Source organism: Aedes aegypti, chromosome 3, assembly GCF_002204515.2.
Source record: "Aedes aegypti strain LVP_AGWG chromosome 3, AaegL5.0 Primary Assembly, whole genome shotgun sequence".
Taxonomy (NCBI): domain Eukaryota; kingdom Metazoa; phylum Arthropoda; class Insecta; order Diptera; family Culicidae; genus Aedes; species Aedes aegypti.
In genome coordinates this window covers 130,323,322-130,342,346 of record NC_035109.1, presented here as the reverse complement: position 1 = coordinate 130,342,346, position 19,025 = coordinate 130,323,322, and the positions used below count along the sequence as shown (strand labels likewise).

The following is a 19,025-nucleotide window of genomic DNA, read 5'->3' as shown; positions in this document are numbered from 1 at the left end:
CAATGGACGGAGAATATCCATGAAATTTGGTCGCAACCAATTCAATGTAGAGTTCCCAGTTTGTTGACCGGGGATTCCTCAAGCGCAAAGTCTGCGCAGTTACATTTAAATCTTCAGAGAAGATGTAGCGATGATCAGATGATGATTCCTCATCTGATACATGCCAATTCGTCAACTCGTGACTGATTCTATTCGAGCAGAGCGTTATGTATAACACTTCTTATCTAGTAGATACCATGAAGGTTGGGCGACTGCCTATGTTCAGTAATCCAAGATCTGTACTACTTAAGTATTCCATCAGCCGGGAGCCTCTCAAATTGATACCTAAGCAGCCCAAGATGTAATGATGTAATGTGCATTGGTATCACTGCCTACAATCAGCAGATGGGGATGGTTCATCATGTGGTACATATACTGAACAATAGATGTATTTCCTGTTGACAACAGAAACATCGATTGTGACAGCACATACATCTCTGATAGTTAACTCAGACATTAGTGTAGCAACGATTGCTTTATTAACGAGTACGCAAGCGCGTGGCATGGAGCAAGAGTTTGCCATTTCAAGTTTGCTGAAAGTAGCAAAAACTGGGTCCACAAGGTTACCTAGATAGAAGTTCCCTCTACGAATTTAGGGTTCTTGAACTAGTGCCACTTGGGCTGTACCATTTTGCATGAGTCTGCACAGGTTGAGATCTGATCTAACCTAATTGTAGCCACTACCCAAACTAGGCAGGATTATGATTGTTGCAATTTCAGCATGGAAAAGTATCCATTGAAAGTCGCCAAAGGCGAAAAGCACAGAATGCACTGTGTAAAACACATAATGCGAAACCATATATGTGATAATTTAAATTAAATAGCAACATATTCATAATCCCACCCTTATTTAGTCTAAGGCTAGAGACTGAAGATGGGCAGCCGATTATCTCGGAGAAACGCAAGGTCACCTGCGCCGTGTTCCGGATAGCTCAGGATGGGCACAATACTGCAGAGGGCGCCCTGGTACTTCACAGGCTCCGTTAGCGGTTAAGTATTATTTAGATCCTCCCAACCATTCATTCCTAGGCACGCATCACACCATAAATTAAGGGTCGCCTGTAAGGTGGACTTTTACCACCGGAACAGGCAGTCCATAGTGTTAATACTTAGCCAGTTGAAACAACCGCTACCGACACTACGCGGCTATCTAGGTGGCTCGGGAAAAGGAGGTTAATATAGATGATCAACTCCTGAAGTGCCCTAGCAGCCCAAAAATTGGCGTTGTGTATTCGCTTGCTACACTTCAAACGACAAGTCCCATCATATACTGGCTTGTATTGGCCATTGAGCCCTCTCTCATCATGGTTCCAAGCTCTGTTGGTAAGCGCGTGGAGTTGACGATTGAGAGGTCGTTGGCTCGATTCCGGACGCATTTTTTTGCTTTGTTATTTTTTCATGAAAGACTCTTATCTGTCGACGACACGATTGAAAATTGGAGTCAGTTCAGAGCACCCGAACGACACAAAGAGTATGTGATGGGTCACTGTAAAAATTAGTCATCCAATGGTTGAGTAACGAAGATGATTCTTTATTCAGTTTCATCGCCGACTTTTTTAATTTGAAGGCGAAGATTACCTACCTTAAACCTCACATAGCATAAGGTCCGGCTTCTTCCTTCCTCTTGACTTATCCTCTTTCTCCCCCTTTTGATGATCACTAAAATAGAGAAGCGATTTTACCCACACACACACACACAAACTGAGCGTACGTGATATGCGGGATGAAGAGTTGACACGTTTGTGTTTGCTTATTTTCATTCCCACAGTGTTAAAGAGTTTGACAACCTCAGTGCTTAAAAGAGAAAGAGATTAGTTTCTCCCTTTCTCAGTTAGGAGGAGAGCATTTTTTCCCATTTCTCAGTTCGGGGAAGAGCATTTCCAGACAGCTCTTCGTTGTCTCTTTGTAGCTCTTTGCCCGAAAGGGGAAAGAGGAAAGCGAAATCATGCTCTTGCGTTGACGGAGAAACCAACCTCAGTATATCCCAAAATCAATGATGACGTGTTTCCAGAGCCTCGCAGTAAGCTAGAACTGTCAAATGGAAGATGTGCGTTTGGATAGATCCAACGTTTCTCTTCACTCTCTCAGCCACGGATTATTCAACCAACATCAAATGTTGACTCATAATTGTTGCGAGCGTACGAGGTCGCTCCATCTATCAGATCAAGATGAGCTAAATAAAGCCTGCATAAGGTCCGTGTCATATTTTGAAGCCATTGAAGTGGCTCGCCCAATCAGTTAGGCTCAGTAGAACTGCTTTAAAAGTTCTTCCAAGGATTCCATCAGGAGAACTTCAAAAGTTTCCATCAGAAGTTCTTGTAACTATTTCACTAGGAACTCCTGCAGGGATTCCCTCCAGGGAGTTCCTGCAGGGATTCCATCAGTAGTTCTTCTAGGGATCAGAAGTTATTCTTGGGAATTAATCACGAGTTCGTCTAGGAATTCTATCAGGAGTAGTTCTAAAGTTTCTATCGTGAATTTTGTGAAGGATTCCATCAGGAGTTACTTCAGGGCTTCCATTAGAAATCCTTCTAGGGGTTCCATCAGAAATTCCTCTAGGGATTCTATCAAGAGTTCTTCTGTAGATTTCATCAGAAGTTTTTCTAGGCCATCGGGAGTTACTTCAGAGATTTAACCTGGAACTCCTATAGAGAACCCATCAAGAGTTTCAATAGGAATCTTATCAGAAATCCTTTCAAGGAATCCATCAGGAGTTTCTATAAGAATTCCATCAGAGGTTTCTCTATAAATTATGTCAGAAATTCCTCAAGGAATTGCATCAGGATTGCTTTAAGGGATTTCATATGGAGTTTTTCCAGGGATTCTATCATGAGTTCCTTCAAGAATCTTATCAGGATTTTTTTCAGAGATTTCTACTAGAGTTTCTATAGGGAGTTCTTTCAGGAATTCCATTAGAAGTTCCTTAAAAGATTCCACCTGTAATTCCTCCAGGGATTGCATCAGGAGTTCCTCATGGGATTCTATCAGGACCACTTCTAGGGATTTCATAAGGAGTACCCATCAGAACCCTAGGAGAAAGCCATGGAAAAAGCCACCAAACCACTTGAGCAATAGTTTGGACTGATCTTTGAATGAATCAGTGGGAAACCCCCTAAATAATTTGAAGAGGAACCATTAAAGAAGGAGTGTCTGGATGAATTCCTGAAGGTATGCTGATCGATTTTCCTCGGAAGAATTTCTGGATGAATCTGTGGAGTATCTGGGGTAATCCCTAGTGTAACCCATGGATCCCTGGAAAAATTCCAAAATATAATAACTAGAGAAAACGACTGAATGATTCTGGATAGAATTTTTGACGAAATTCCCATAACCATTCCCATATCGTGAAGGCTGTTCAAAATAATACCGGACAGAGACGCCTCATAATTTTAATGGTATGCCGCAATACAATTATAACTGCAATTCCTCATCAAGTATTAATTTCTTCCGGTATTTAAATTTTAAAAGTTCTGCTCTTCCTTGTTACGATTATTACTCAAAAATCGTAGAATTATTCCCTCTAAGCCACAGAATTCGAAAAAATTAACTATCCCATATCCACTAAACTTTCCGAGGTCATTCAAAACATGGAAAGACATATAGTGTTGCTGCAACGAGCTTTGACAGTCGCACAAAGGTGGGCCTTCATATAATGCTTATCTATTAACTATCTTCGATACCTGATATCATCCCGTTGGAAATAAGTGGCAAATTGGAAATTTGATTTTCTAGTGAAATTTGTCCAAATTAAGTTTTGTCGTCCAATCGAATAGAATTATTATTATTAGAAAAATGAAAATGGAATTTTCACCTCTAGGGGCAAAGAGGGACAATAAAAATTATTGCACTTCAGAAAGTATAGATGATTTGCTTATTTATCTTATTTACTTATTTTCTTGAAACACTTCACATAAAACGGACGAAGTTTGAAAATTTATCGAAATTTTGGAGAGGGATTGCAAAAACAAATTTTTTGCTATAAATAACAACTAGGTAACATTGCTAGGTGAACCATAGTTAATGAATTTCAAGCACTCCAATTTTGCTGATTTTCCCGCATTTACGATGCTGCCAAAAATCGAAAACAAAACAGATCAATCTCAAATTTTGAGAAACCGTCACCCAATGGTATAGAAGTCTATTGAAAATATTGACAAGCGATTTTGAGCACATGAATTTTTGAGGTTTTGTCCGGCCATGCGTCACTGTGGGTCGGTCAAACTGTTGCATCAACATAAATTGGTTTGACTAACTTGGAGGTGGAGTCAATGTTGGTCAAAGCGTCTGAGCGTCTGTTGGCTACATAAGTCATTCAGAATCAAAGCACTAGTATTGATCGTGTTGGGACAATTTGACATGACACAACTAGAGTTTTCCGTTTTCCGGCCATTTAGTTTGTCCCGGAACTCGGGACAAAAATCTTAGCTTGTCCTGGAAAATCCCGGGATCCAGGAATTACCGAAATTTTCTTTGAAACGGTAGTATTTTGAATGAAATGGAAGTACCAATTCAACAATACATTATTTTCTCAATAAAATAAAAAGATAATGTAACTTTTCAAAGATTTATGGCAATTATAAAAATTACATTTCATATATGAGTAATTTATTCTTATGAAGAGCCAAACAAAATTCAAAACATACACACCAATTTTTTTCGCTGATGTCAGAAATATTTTGCTAAAGTTTGCCGATCTGATATTTCACATTGCTGAGTTTCAATAGTAACCCACAGATTTGTCGGCGTACTGCACTAAAGATAAGCAATTTGGTTCACTAAAATGACAGCTCTGGAAATTTCAACGAAAATCTTCTGATTTCAATAAACACAAAAATTTGGTGTGTTGCTTGACTAATTACTTGTTTACTAGGGATTTTTTTTCAAATCCTCAATAAAATTTATAAATGAAAGTATTGTTAAAATTATTCATAATGAAACCATTTGCTTTAAATATTTGAAAAGTCATAAAAACTATAGAACAAAAAAAGGTTTAAGAGTATTGAATGATAGATCATTGAAGGTATCCTAGAAAGTCATGCTAAAAGTTATTTACTGAAAATTATCGACTGAAGTTCACCTTCTTTCAAATTGTCTTTCTCAGCCTAGGCTTATAAAAACGCCTTATGCTGAAGAGACAAGCATTCAAAATTCAAAATTAGACAAATAAAATATGGTTTCCTTACTTGGTTAATTGTTTGCTTCATAAAAATAATAACTCATTTATTTTCTTTTTGTGATGCTCTTGTATTTTATCGACTAAAGTTTAATTCTGAGGAAAAATGTCATTATTTTTCATTGAAATTTTGTGGTTTTCTTAAAATTCTACTGACATTACTCATCATTCGATTTAAAGGAGATAATTTTGCACAATTTTTTTGACAATGATCAAAAGAAAGTAAGTTACGACTCCTCAATTGCCCAACATATATGGACCAATACCTACTTAGGGATGAATCGGTCCAAGCAAATACTAGTAAATAATCGATACTGTTGATTCGATACCAAGTAAAAATAGTATCGATTCTCTCAGTGCGATACCAAGTTGGTGTATCGAATAAGTAATTTCTCATCCAGTCCAACCGAAATACAAAGAAGTCTAAAAATCTTGTGTTATTGTCGAAAAGTTATCGATAATTTAGTTTTCAAAACATTTTTATTTTATGAATAAATCAACAGTGCGATCTTCAAAAAAGCGATCATCCAAATCATTTTCGTTACATGTTTGCTCTATAATAATCAGTATTGTGCAAAACTCAATATCTCATAACACACGCTTGAGATTTTTCATGTGTGAGTTTTCAATCACGCAACTCAGCGGTCAAAAATCATGGATGAGTTTGCTCACCTGTTAGACCCATTGTCTCGTATTTCCACAGTTTATTCGCACACGGCAATAATTTCTTCACGAGTTTTTGACGGGTTTTGTGACTCAATCATTTATTTTACGATTTGAGTTGATTGAGTAATTTTGCATCAAAATCTCAAGCGTGAGATTTGCGAAGCAGATCCAATGAGTTCGAACTCGATATTGAAGGGACCATCAAGTCAGGGAGGTATCGAGTTAAGGCTAAGTAGCCCATCATTCGTTTTGGCAACAATGATGACTTTTCAGCTTGCATTTGCAAACGCAGTCTTGGTAGTTTATATTGACTTGAAAATGTATCACTGTACGTGCTCACATGCATAAAGTATGCTGATACTTTTTCAGCTGTGTGAGTGCAAAACCAACTGATTTCTTTGATTCGAAATCGTGAGATGAATTAGCAACAATCATCAACGATGCGTACAAATTTCAATGGCCTACTTCGCCTTAAGAGGAAAATAACCATCATCGTTTTTAAAATTTTCAAAACCAGTTTTTTCGCTCAAAATCGAAGCAATTTTCACGAAAATCTATCATTGCATTGCACTTACTATTTGTAATTCAATGATAGCTTTTTATGAGGATTACTTTTAATTTGAACGAAAAAACTGGTTTTTAGTTTTCGATGATTGCTGATGATTGAATGATGGATTCTTGAGCCTTAAAGAACACAAAACCAGTGCAAATGCGATCTAAGGGACCATCGAGGTAGCCATGAAAACCAACTTTTACTGTGCTTCTCTAACTCGATATGAGGCTCTGCACAAAAATCATTCGGTCTCTTTCACTCCTCTGTAAAATTAGTAAACAACAAGGCCAGTAAACGTCAAAGTCCCATGCAAAATCAAAACAGTGCAGAGCCCCATAGAGATACAAAATATCGCGTAAGGGAGAGTTGACCGTACATTTAACAGGGTGTAGCTTTTGAACGGGTCCTACGGTTTTTTTTTTTTTTAAATGTTGCCCAGGCATGCAGTTTAGCCATAGAAGTCAACTAGTGAGCTCAGATTTGATTAAGATTTTTTTCTGATACCATCGGTCTGAGGAGCACCGCGGCGTGCTGCTTTTCCTTGCATTTTGTTTTGTTTGCTCACCGCTTGAAAAGAGCTTCAGTCCCATTGATAGGAATTAAATTATCTAGATGGGAACCGAGCCCAGCTGTCGGGCAGAGTTGTTTTTCCATTGGCCAGACAGCAGCGGTGAAGGTGACATTATTCTCTTCGTTTGACCCAAGGGCCCTCAACCGGTTGCTATAAAATAACACTTCCCGGGAAAATGGGGGGTTGTTTTCCCTTCGTCATGAGATTCAATGATGTGAAATGACTTTTTTTCTCCACAGGTTCGATGGATGCAACAGCAGCACGAAAAGATCCGCCGAAAGCGGGACTATTCGACGTTCGATCAGGATTTTGTGCGCTTTCCGGATCCGCGGTCGATCGCACCAGGAAGCCGGGTTAACTATCGGGACACCGGAGCGCACAATATCTTTCCGGATCCGCTCTTCAAGGAGCAATGGTACCTGGTGAGTAGAGTATGTGTTGATCTTTTACTGTCTCATATTCGAGTTGAAGCTGTGTTTATGCTTGGTTGAGGATGCTGGACGAAGTCTGGTGGAGACTAGGCTCTCGCTTAAGGTGCTTTTAGTATGGAAGAATTGCAGGTATGAGGTCAATTTGGGAATGTAAGCTTAGAACAAGAGAATACTTAAGCAGAGTGAAGTAATTTATATTCTTAAGGTGAAGATGAATCGAAGCCAAAGTTTAAATTTTCAAGAGCACGGATCTGGAGAACCAAACATCCGTTTGAGCTGAAAACCTAATCGATTGGTTACCACCAGCTGGTGACCAATCGATTATGTTTTCAGCTTAAACGGATGTTTGGTTCTCCAGATCCGTGCTCTTGAAAATTTGAACTTTGGCTTCGATGCATCTTCACCTTAAGCATCAATTTTGATCCGTATTCCTAGTAGGCATATTTACAAGGAAAAACTCATGTAAAGCATTAGAAGAAAACTGTATATAACAAACTGTTTTTTACTAAGATATTTATTTTAGGTAGGTCCTTTATTTAATGCTGTTAATTAATTAATATTGATAGAGTTATTTAATGCTGTTATTTTCATAGAAATCAAATAATATCGCATCACCAACCAAAGGTGATTTCCAGATCCTTACCTTATCCCACAAATCCAATATCCTTTCCATGACAACTGTGGAGATACAGAGATATACTCGGTCTTCAGTCGAACTAGCATTCATTCCCTAACTCGATGATTAGAATATGGCCGGCGCCGTTATTGACTTTTAGCTCTGAGCTCTAGATTTGTACACATTGAGAATGGTAGGTTAAGTCAAGGCCCAAGTCCAATTCTGTCAGTCTGTCAGCTGTCAGTTGTACGGGAAAGAAATTCCCGTTTGAGGCACTGCGCGGCGCCTCAAAATTTGGACCGTCCGAACCGGATACCGTACCTGTGGAGTGGAACCGGCCTACAGTCCCTGGTTCAGTATCGAAACGTTCTCGCTGGCCAACGAGGCAACCATCTGAGAAATTCCCGCCTATCAAGGAATCAATCGATCTCATTGCTGCTTTCCCTGGTCATCGAGGCGACCAGACGAGGAATCCCTGCCGATCAACGTGACGATTGGTGGCAACAGTGACATTGTTGCCGCCGGCAAGAATACCAAAGAGTGGGGAGTCTCTGTCCTAGCCGAGAGGATCAGGATCGTCGAAGCCTTATACTGGTCAACGAGGCGTACAGTAGAAGCATCCGTTCCTGGTCAACGAGGTGACGAGTCGAGGAAATCCCGCCGAACATCGAGAGGTTACCATCGAAGCCTTCTACTGGTCAACGGGGCATACAGTAGAAGCAGGACCCATTTACCCAGTTATTCGAGGTGACCCGTCCAGGAATTCCCGCCGATCTGCGTGAGATCGATACGAAGCGTGACATTCCTGCCACCGCAAGAGTACCAAAGGAGTGAGAGTTATCTAGCGGTCTGTGAAGAGATCGGTATCAGCAAAGCTTCTGCTGATCAACGAGGGTATCAAAAAAGCAGACCTCGTTTCCCTGAATAACAAGGCGAGCAGTAGAAACGGCATCTGTGTCCCGTGGTAATCATTAAAAAAAGTCCAACTAGTCAGTGAGCCGACTGACAGTGAGGAATCCCGGTCGATCTACCCCATGAGCTACTACTCGCCAGGAGCTGTGACACCCCGCATGGATGAGATTCAGAAACTTATCCATTGTTCACCAGTGCCATCCGAAGAAGAGCAGTACGAAATGGTTACCAACGAGTCTCCTGCTGCCAAGGATGTATCAAAGTCGAGTTCGACCGTGAAGAACGTTACCTGGCATCTAGTGGAAATCCAAGCCCATTCCAGAGGAGTACTCTGGGCTGTCGTAGGTAATGCCATTGTGTGTTACAACAGCTACCAACCAATTCGAGTTCTCTCAGGATGAGCACTGCAGGCTGTTGTTTGTAAAGCCAATGAGTGTTATGCAGCCCACAGACGCTCAGACGTTTTGACCAACATTGACTCCGCCCCCCAGGTTGGTGCTCATGTTGGTGCTATGTTTGACCGTGTGTGATGCTGCTTGACGAACCAATCTGACAGTTTGTGAAACCGATTTGACGGTTGACGAATCGGTCGGCCAAAATCAAACGAGTTTGATTTTTCTCAAACCACCGGTGGGCGGAGCCAAATGTTTGACGAACTGATCGTACTGTCTGTAGAGATGTTGCACGAACATCTACGTCAGCATGTCAAATTGAAGCTTTGACGCCCTATGAACTGCCGATGCAGATGGGTGGAAAGCCAAAATGCATGAGTTTACGCAGCGTCGGTGCCACGGTGATCTATCAAATGTGCGCTCTTGAGTTTCTATATATTTCAATAGCATTTCCAACAATCTCTGTCCGTTTTCTCTTAAGGGATTCGTTAATTAATCCTCAAATACGTTAATTAATCCTCAAGTTACAGTACTATCTTCAGAGAATTCATCAGCAGTTTTACCTGTGATTCCATCAAAAGTTCAACAAGCAATTTCTTCAGGGATTATACCAGAAATTCTACAAGGATTTTATCAGGATTTTACCAGCAATTCCCCCAGGTAATCCTTTTGGAATATCTTTAGGAATTCTACCAAAATCCTTCATGGATTGCACCTGGAACTCCTCAAGGGATTCTTAGGAGTACCTCTTGCAATTCCATCAGAAGATTCTCCAGGGATTCCATCAGCAGTACCTTCAGAGATTCCACCAGGATTTTTCAAAAGATTTCATTGGGAGTTCCTGCAGGGATTCCATCATAAACACCGTCTGGGATTCCATGAGAAGTCTCCATCAGGAAGGCTCCATCAGGAATCCCTCTGCTCTAGGGTTATTCGGGATTCCATCAGGCAGTTTATTGCAATTTCTCCCAGAAATTTATTTGAAGATTCTACCCGAATTTTCTTCCAGGGGGTTCTCTAGAGAATTCTTCAAGAGACTCATCTAGGAACTCTTCAAGGTAGTCCTCCCGGAATTCCTTAAGAGATTTCTCCAGGAATTAATCAAGGGATGCCTCCCGAAATTTTTGAAGGGATTAATCCTCAAGGAATTCCACCCAGAATATCTCCAAAGATTCTCGAGGGTTACCAGGAATTCCTCCAGGGATTTTATCAGAAATTTCCTTTAAGGATCACCAGAATTACGCAAGAGATTCTTTCTAGAATTTCTCAAAGGATTCCTCGCGGATTTCCTTAAGGAATCAATCCCTCAAGGGATTCCCCCGATTTTTTTTAAAGGAATTGCTCGCGGAATAACTTCAAGGATTCTTGGGGGTTTTAGGGAAATACTCAAGAGATTTTACCAGAAATTTCTGTTAAAAAATTTCACCTTTAATTTGGGAATCCATCAGTGTATCATCCAGTAATTCTATCAGGAGTTCCTCCTGAGATTCAAAACAAGAATTCCTTCAGGAATTCCTCTGAGAATTCCACCATAGGTTCCTCCGTGGATTCTGCCGAGATTAACTCCAATGATCCCATAACGAATTTTCTACGGGATTTGAACACAATTTCCTATAAAGATCCCACCAGTAATTTCTCCAGAGACTTCACCAGTATTTTCTCTTATTATTTCACCTGTATTTTTTGCGAGAGAAGTTTTTTAAGGGATTTCATAAGGGTTTCTTTAAGGGTTAGCACTGAGAATATTACCAGAGTTTCGCTAGAATTTCCACTAGAAAAATCTAACAGAGATTCGCCAGAAGTTCAACCATAAAATACTATAAAAGTTTTACTAGGATTTTCTTTTAGGGTTATCAGAAATTCTTTCAGGAAATTAGTAATTTCTGTAGAAATCCCAGGACGAATGCCTCGTAGGGTCCCTTCAGAGATACAAAGAAGAATCTTTAGAGGAAACACTGGTGGAATTCATAATTGAATTTATTGAAGATTCCCTAGAAGAAAACCGGAGTATAACCTGGGGGAACCTCTGAGAAAATTGCAAGCGGAATATCTAAAGGAATTTCTGCTGATATCCCGTGTTCAAAGTTCCGATGAATTCTTTTGCAGTATTTCTTGTGGAATCCCTGAAGGCTTCCTGGTAAAATCCTTGGAAGAATTCTTGGTGGAATCCCTGGAGGAACTCCTTGATGAAACCTTGGATAAATTCTGGGTAAGAGTTCCTGTAGTACATCTCTACATATATTTCTGCAAATAGAGGATGGATTTTCAAGTGGAATCTGTGGAGGAATAGGGTCCTAAAGCCCTGTCCCAATTTTAATACCAAACGCTCATGTTTAAGCCAGAAACTCATGTTTACTGATTTTTTAAATGATTTACGTTGGTTAAAGTCCCAAAACATTTTTTGTGGTTTTTGAGATTTTGACACACCCCTTGGTTTAAACTCAAATTTTGGGTATATTTTGTTTTGCGTGTCCCTTCCGAAATGTCAGATAGATCAACACCAGTGTTAAAACTAAAATCCCTGTGGTATTTTTGTCGACAAAGTGAATGTCAAACATGACCAAAAGTGTCAAGGTTCATATTTGGTACCATTTTTGAAATCAAAGTTTAAATATGTTATACCCTTTATTTCAGCAGGAAAAATTGCTAAAATAGTTGCAATAACATGGTCTTTCGCATTACCCGTAAATGAATACAGATCAAAACTATATCACCTTATGATATTATGATATTAAGATTTTATCTAACATAGGTTGATACTATTTTGATGCAGGATATTGTCAAAATAACTAAATTTTTAACAAAAAAAATATATGAATTGTATAACAAATATAACGAAATGTGTTTTAAAACTATCAAAAACATATCAAACTCAGTTATAATTTTTGATACAATGTATTAACATTAAAATACTGTGTATTATACGGGGTAACTCATTTAGTTACGAGTTTAATTTTATTAATTATAAGAAAATTCCAATAAGACATGATATTCCGCGCAATGAACAGAAAAATGTATGTTTTGCTATAAAACAAGCAATTTAGTATTGTGTATGTGTATGTGTAGCAACAAGTCAATTTTTAATCACTTGCAAATAGTCAATTATTAAATGATGATAATAATATTTTGTTAACAAATCCAAGAGATTTTTCTTCTATTCTCCCCAAATGAAAACAAAGTAACTCATTTTTATCATAAGTAAGTTAATATTTACAAAAAAAAACATGATATGATTAACAGAAATATAGATATACATTTTGTGTAAATGTCGAAACAATAAAGAATTAGATTGAAATGAAATAGATGAAAAAACTTAACACCAAACAATTTCCAAATATTATAACTTATTGAAATGCACTGATATGTGTTCAATTTTATTATAAAACTGTTAAAAATAAACAAATAGGAACATGTTCAAAATCAATATAACATATTATGATATATTATTGTTTTAATATTTTATGTGGATAACAGTGTTTAACCAAATTATATCATAATAAGATATGTAAATCATAATCTGATATAATTTAATTTAATTTTTGTTATATGCCTCCAGTCGGTAAATCACGAGAAGAATCACTGAAAGATTTTGAAAAGAGCAATTCCTGGTGGATGGTTTTGTGTTAATTTCTGTATTAATGTCTTGTTATGGATTTCTTGAGTATTATTTGTTTAAAGAAATTGTAGTGAAATCCCTGTTGTAATAGCAGGAAAAAATCCTGATATAATCTGTCTTGAAATGCCTGAAGTTTCGCTGGAGGAATTCTTAAAAAAAGATTTGGATGATTATTTAGGTCGAATATTTGAAGGAAGCATTGGATGTATCACTGAACAAATCCCTCGGGAAGTTTTTGTAAATCTTTGGAAAAACTACTAGAAAGAATCGCTGAAGAAATTCCTGGTGGTATTTCTGAAGCAACTTCTTGTAGATTTTAAGGAGGGATACTAGGAGAAAGCCCTAAAAAAGTCCTTGTTAAATCCTTGGGGAAATTTTTGGTGATGAAATTCTTGAGGAATCCCTTGAGAAGTAATTGAAAGAATTCGTGGTATGATTACTGGGTAACGCGTGATGGAATCCTTGGAATAAACTTTCAAAGGAATTCCTGAAGGAATTGTTATAACAATCTCTGGAGAAATTCTTGGAGGCAGCCTTGGAATAAGCCTGAAGAATTACTGAGAAGATTACTTGAGGAATTTTCTGGACAGATCTTTGAAGGAATCAGTGGAGAAAATCCACAAAAATTTGCAGAGGAACCTTTAAAGGAATCCTTGGTTTGCCTGATGAATTTTCCCCGGAGGAATTTTTGGTTGAATCTCTGGAATCCCGGGAACATTTTTTTTTTTGTGGACTCCTTAGTATAAGCCATGTATTTCTGAAAAAAATTCAAAGTAGAATAGCAAGAGGAAACCACTAAAAGATTCTGGATAAAATGTTTGAAAAAAATCCCATAGCCAAAACGATGACTGGTCAGAATATTCCCCTAAAGAGACATCTCATAATTTCAGAGTTTTGCCGGAATACTTCGTGCGAATTATAACTGGAATTCCTCATCGATATCCATTTCTTCCGATACTTAAATGTTCTGCTCTTCCTTATCACGATTATTGCCAAAAAAAATCGTAGAAATATTCTCCCCACATTCCTTGACCAGTCGGTCAAACGGTTGCATCAACATAAATCGGTTTGACTAACTTGGGGGCGGAGTCAATGTTGGTCAAACCGTCTGAGCGTCTGTGGGCTGCATTATGACAGCCACCAACGAAATGGAGCTCGGTCAGGAGGAGCCCATCGAGCAACCAGAGAACGTGAAGACATCTCCAAATGGAATGCTGCTCTTCATTCATTCGGGATTTTAAGTAGTGGCTCGTACTCGTAAAACCGGAACTGAGTGCCCTACTTCGGAATATTTGGAGTTGAACGCTTTCTGCGAAAGGAACTGCGTTCCGGATAAGGCACCGCGTCTCGATCACCCAAGGACAACGAGGAAATGGTACATCAATCCAGCGAAACCACCACCAGCGGCCATTGCAAACCATCCAAGATCAGCAGCGCAAACTGTATTGCCCAGCTGGCCTGTGAAAAAGACCTTATGAAAGGAATGCCTCAGCCTGCATCTCCAAGAACCGATCAAGCAGTGGAGCAACATGTCGATCGAACTGAGTCTACTGAAAAACAATGAGACTTCTTCCAAGTTGGACTCATCAACTGACGATAAGGATACCAACTCAGAAAGCCCGACATCGAGAAGCAATGGTCATCGTACTAAAGCTCTCGATCAGCGTCAGTCTGCGCTCACAAAGCAAGTGGCGACCGGAGACACCGAAGGACATATCTCGACATGTCATCCAGCGATAAATGCCGAAGAATTTTGTGTTAGAAACCTGATTCTATAAGACTACAGTCCAGTGAACTTCCTGTGTTGTGATGGAAATGGTTGGGTGAAAAAACGTCGAAAGACAAAATGTTGAATGCCAAAACGTCGAATGCCAAAACGTCGAAAGGACAAAACGTCGAAGGGACAAAACGTCGAATGCCAAAATGTCGAATGCCAAAACGTAAAAAGAAAAAAAACGTCGGAGAGATAAAACATGGAACAGACAAAAAACCGAATGTCTGACAAAACATCTATCGATTCAAGGATATGAACGAATATCAAGAAAATCGATAAAAATGTAACGTGAGATTCAAAAATTAAACAGTGTTTTGAACAGTTAAGGCAGTGAAAATTGTTTTTTCCAATGTTATTACCGTGGTACCGTAATTTTTAGTTGGTATTGGATGGTATATTAAAAAGTCAAATTGAAAATTACCAAGACTTGGCGAAATTGTTGAAATTGATGATTTAAACAATATCTAAGTTTAAATCATCAAGTTACAAAACATGTGTTAGAGTGTCTCATCAAAGTATTAATATTAGTCAAACATTTAGCATGTTTTGAAATAAAAATATCAATTAACTCTAATTAAAAATAATTGTATCGTATTCGGTTTTCATTATTTTTTCAATTAATACTTGTATTGTTCTTTCTATTTTGGTACTGTCTCACTATCGCTTAAATTATAAAACTGTATAAATTCTCTACACCAAAAAAAACAACGTCTAACGTTTCTGAGCAGATAATCGATTCAGTTGTACGTATTCGACAAAAGAATGAGTAAGTTTTTAAAGAATAAAGAATTTACTAATTGTTTCAAATTATGTGTTAGTTGTTAGTAATTAGTTTACAACACATTGGAAATGTTAAATTAAGTTATTGAAATTATCATGTTTGGTAATATCATCCCACTTTACACAAAATGTTATATATTAATCTATATACTAAACAACATGAACTACAAACACTAAAGTAACAATAGCATGATGTCACATTTACGGAACTCTAAGATAGACGAAACTGATCAGTTTGAACAACAGCAATAGATTAGTCAGTAAGAATCCAATCGATAGACATGCAATTCGCGCGCCTTGTTTCACTAAAATGTAGAAGTTTTATTGAATGTAACCGTTGAACGTTTTTATCGGAAGGAAAAGACTAGAAGAAGAGTTGAAAAAGGATGTTCATAGGGAAAGAAAAGAATCATGATTATTCACATAACGGGGGGATCTGCGGAATACGTTGCTGAAAATACAACTTAACCCACGAACCTATATCCTCAACATCATGGTTGACTTGGTTAATTAGGTCATTTCTGTAAATAGAAATGTTAGTAGTAGAACGCTAGAAGCGCTGTTCTCACAAAACTGATTTTAATTATTATTACCTTTAATTATGGTTTTTCTTTGTATGTTCAATACCCGTCGTTGTTTTGGTTTTTATAATTAATTTGACACTTTGATACCCGGTACTCACGCTGTCAGTTCGTGGCAAACTAGATGTTGGTAACACGAACAGCAGCGACATTAGCATTCTTAGGTTAATGCTTCTACTTTTCTGTAGGGTAAGTGTTCCCTTAGTTGTGGGTGTTCCTATATTTGCGGTAGTGCCGTTTTCACTGATTTAATCACTTTAACTACAGCACCGACACTGCCAATCGACGTATTGGCTTGTTGATATATGGAATAGCTGAAAAGAGCGTTCAAATTGCTTTAGAATTGATGAAATATCACTAAATTTGCTAAAACTTTTCTTACTTGTACCAATAGTTGCGGTAAAGTGTTCCTATAGTGGAGGATCCCATAAGAAAACAACGGATACCGCAACTATAGGAACACAAATTAAAAATATACCGCAACTAAAGGAACAGTGTACCAATAGTGGAAGTATTATTTTTCACCGACATGCCGTGGATTACTGCGATGAAATCATTTCTCTCGTTAAGTCAATGGTCGTTACTTCCCGTTACAACAATAACATGTACATTAATTGCGCTTCTTGAATTAAGGCGGTTAAATGAAGTTCAATCGTGCTTAGTACCTCCACTATTGGTACATCTACCCTACTTCGAATTCAATTTGCTTCACAAAGTTCTTCTGTCTTCGTCTGAAATGGATGTAAGAGTGACATTTTTCTGAAAAAAAATTCCATGCATACTGCGATGAAAATTGTAAATTTTGCTGTTTCTAATGCCGTCCGCATCGCAACCGTTTTTTCCTTAGCAACACTAGTTATCCAAAATGACTGCTTTCGACGTTTTGTCCCTTTCGACGTTTTGGGAATCGACGTTTTGGCATTCGACATTTTGGCATTCGACGTTTTGGCTTTCGACATTTTGTCCCTAAACCGATGGAAATAGACATTGCAACCAGAATAACTCCTCCATTGGTCTTGCACCGCTTTCTGTCTTTTAAACAAAATGACGAAGGAAGACAGACTGCGGACTGCAGACAGCATGCTGAAATCATCAACCGGAACCCCGAGAAGACAACTCCCAAGTAACATTAGTAGCTGAATAAAAGTTTATTAAACTGAAATAAGTTTAAGAGTGGTTTATTGAGCTCTTATTCTGCAAAAATGTTTGTTGAGCTGTTATCAGTATGCCAGGCTTCGATACGAGTTCTTGCCAGGCCGGGGGAGTATGTTCGCGCCCGAATCGACCGCTCCGGTGGAAAAACTGTCCCACTGTCCCCTACAGCAAGGAGCATGAAGAAAAACTTCAACTCACAACTGTGACTTGTGCCCTTACTCTAGCACACGCTTTAACTGCGAGATCATCAACAGACATACCAGGTTTCTCGCTGAACACGATTTACCATCCACAAAACGTAAACAACAGTCAGCAGGAACGATACCGACCGACGACTCGCCCAGCTGATAATGACAGCTGTCATTCAACGAACGTCATCCAGATGGCACTCAGCAGGGGTGTTCATCGACCGATAGAGTGAGTGACTCGTGAGTTACTCTGCTTGGCAGTGCTGCCATTCAGGAATTATTCAGGAAGATTCTAGTTTAGAAAGATTTGGAAAATTCTAGAATCAGTTCTGCGAAGAAGACAGCGAACAGTATCATCTGATCCGGCAAACGGTCAAGTTGTGTGAAATGTAGTGTAAAGTACAGTGAGCTGGCTAAGGTTCAAGAGTAAAACAGGGAAGTGAAATAATGTGTTAGTGCAAAAGTAATTCCACCCGTGTGTTACTTTCCTGTGAAAAATAAAATCCCGCTTGAGGCATTGCGGCGCCTCAACACACCCTACCTTGGTATGGGAAACATTTACAACATTTACGTTAAATTATGCTACACGGTAAAAATTATATCATCAACCCTCACAAAACTGCATGTTTTAGCCATATTAATCGAAAATGTTCATCATATGTATTTGATCGATCGATACCCTTCTACTATACGAACATCAGAGATATCAAACCGAAAGGTCATTGGAGTGGAATTTATGTATTTCCACACTGGTGGTGTCCTTCCTCCGTCCTGCTTTTTCTTAAGATGTTATAGCAAGATGAAAGTATCCCGGCCGGAGTTATAAAAATAGGAAATGATCCCTCCTAAAAGGATGACGAGCATGTTATAAATTGTTCCGCTCCAAAAAACAGTCGGTACTTCTGTGTTAGAAAAACAATCGTATCGCAAGGACCGAATTAGCTTTCTTCATCGCGCATTTCCGGCAAAATTCAATCTGCTCTAATTGCTTGGTCCCGACGACAACTCTGCTGCCCACTTAGGATGTAATTAGATGTGAAATTTTGGTCCCACTCATCGGGGCGAATCCATTTCGCAAGTGGCACCAGCAAGCAGCTTCTACCAGTTGATTAATGTTTATGAAATTTTCCAGCTCTTCTTTAAGATAGACACACGTGCCCACCCACCTTTCCTCCATACATGAGAGAAAATTTACCTTGGTAGAATAGCTGGAAGGAACGATGCTTGCCATAGGAATATGATGAAAGCCACGTTATATGGATGATGGGTGCGGGTGGGGTGGTGCAAAAATTCAGTACAGTTATTGGGTATAAGGTTTTTTTTTATAAGTATCATTCCAAACATTACTTAAATTGTATGTCAAGGTGGCTGTTAACAGCACTTATTTGATAAATCTAAATTAAGGCTCAAGAATCCATCATTCAATCATCAGCAATCATTCAAATTGAAAAACCAGTTTTTTCGTTCAATTTTCAAGAAATTCTCATGAAAATTTATCATTGCATTATAGATAGCAAATGTAATGCAATGATATATTTTCATGAACATTGCTTCAAATTTGAGCAAGAAAACTGATTT

General features: G+C 38.5%; 1 protein-coding gene across 2 annotated transcripts in view; it reads left to right on the top strand.

The window, feature by feature from the left end:
- The window catches only part of LOC5573800 (furin-like protease 2), a 1,094,423-nt gene that overhangs the window by 842,101 nt on the left and 233,297 nt on the right, over window positions 1–19,025 (top strand). For both annotated transcript variants that reach the window (XM_021848509.1, XM_021848508.1), the window contains exon 4: window positions 7,242–7,424. In XM_021848509.1, the coding sequence (XP_021704201.1) occupies window positions 7,242–7,424 (183 nt within the window). The remainder of the gene's footprint in view (window positions 1–7,241; window positions 7,425–19,025) is intronic.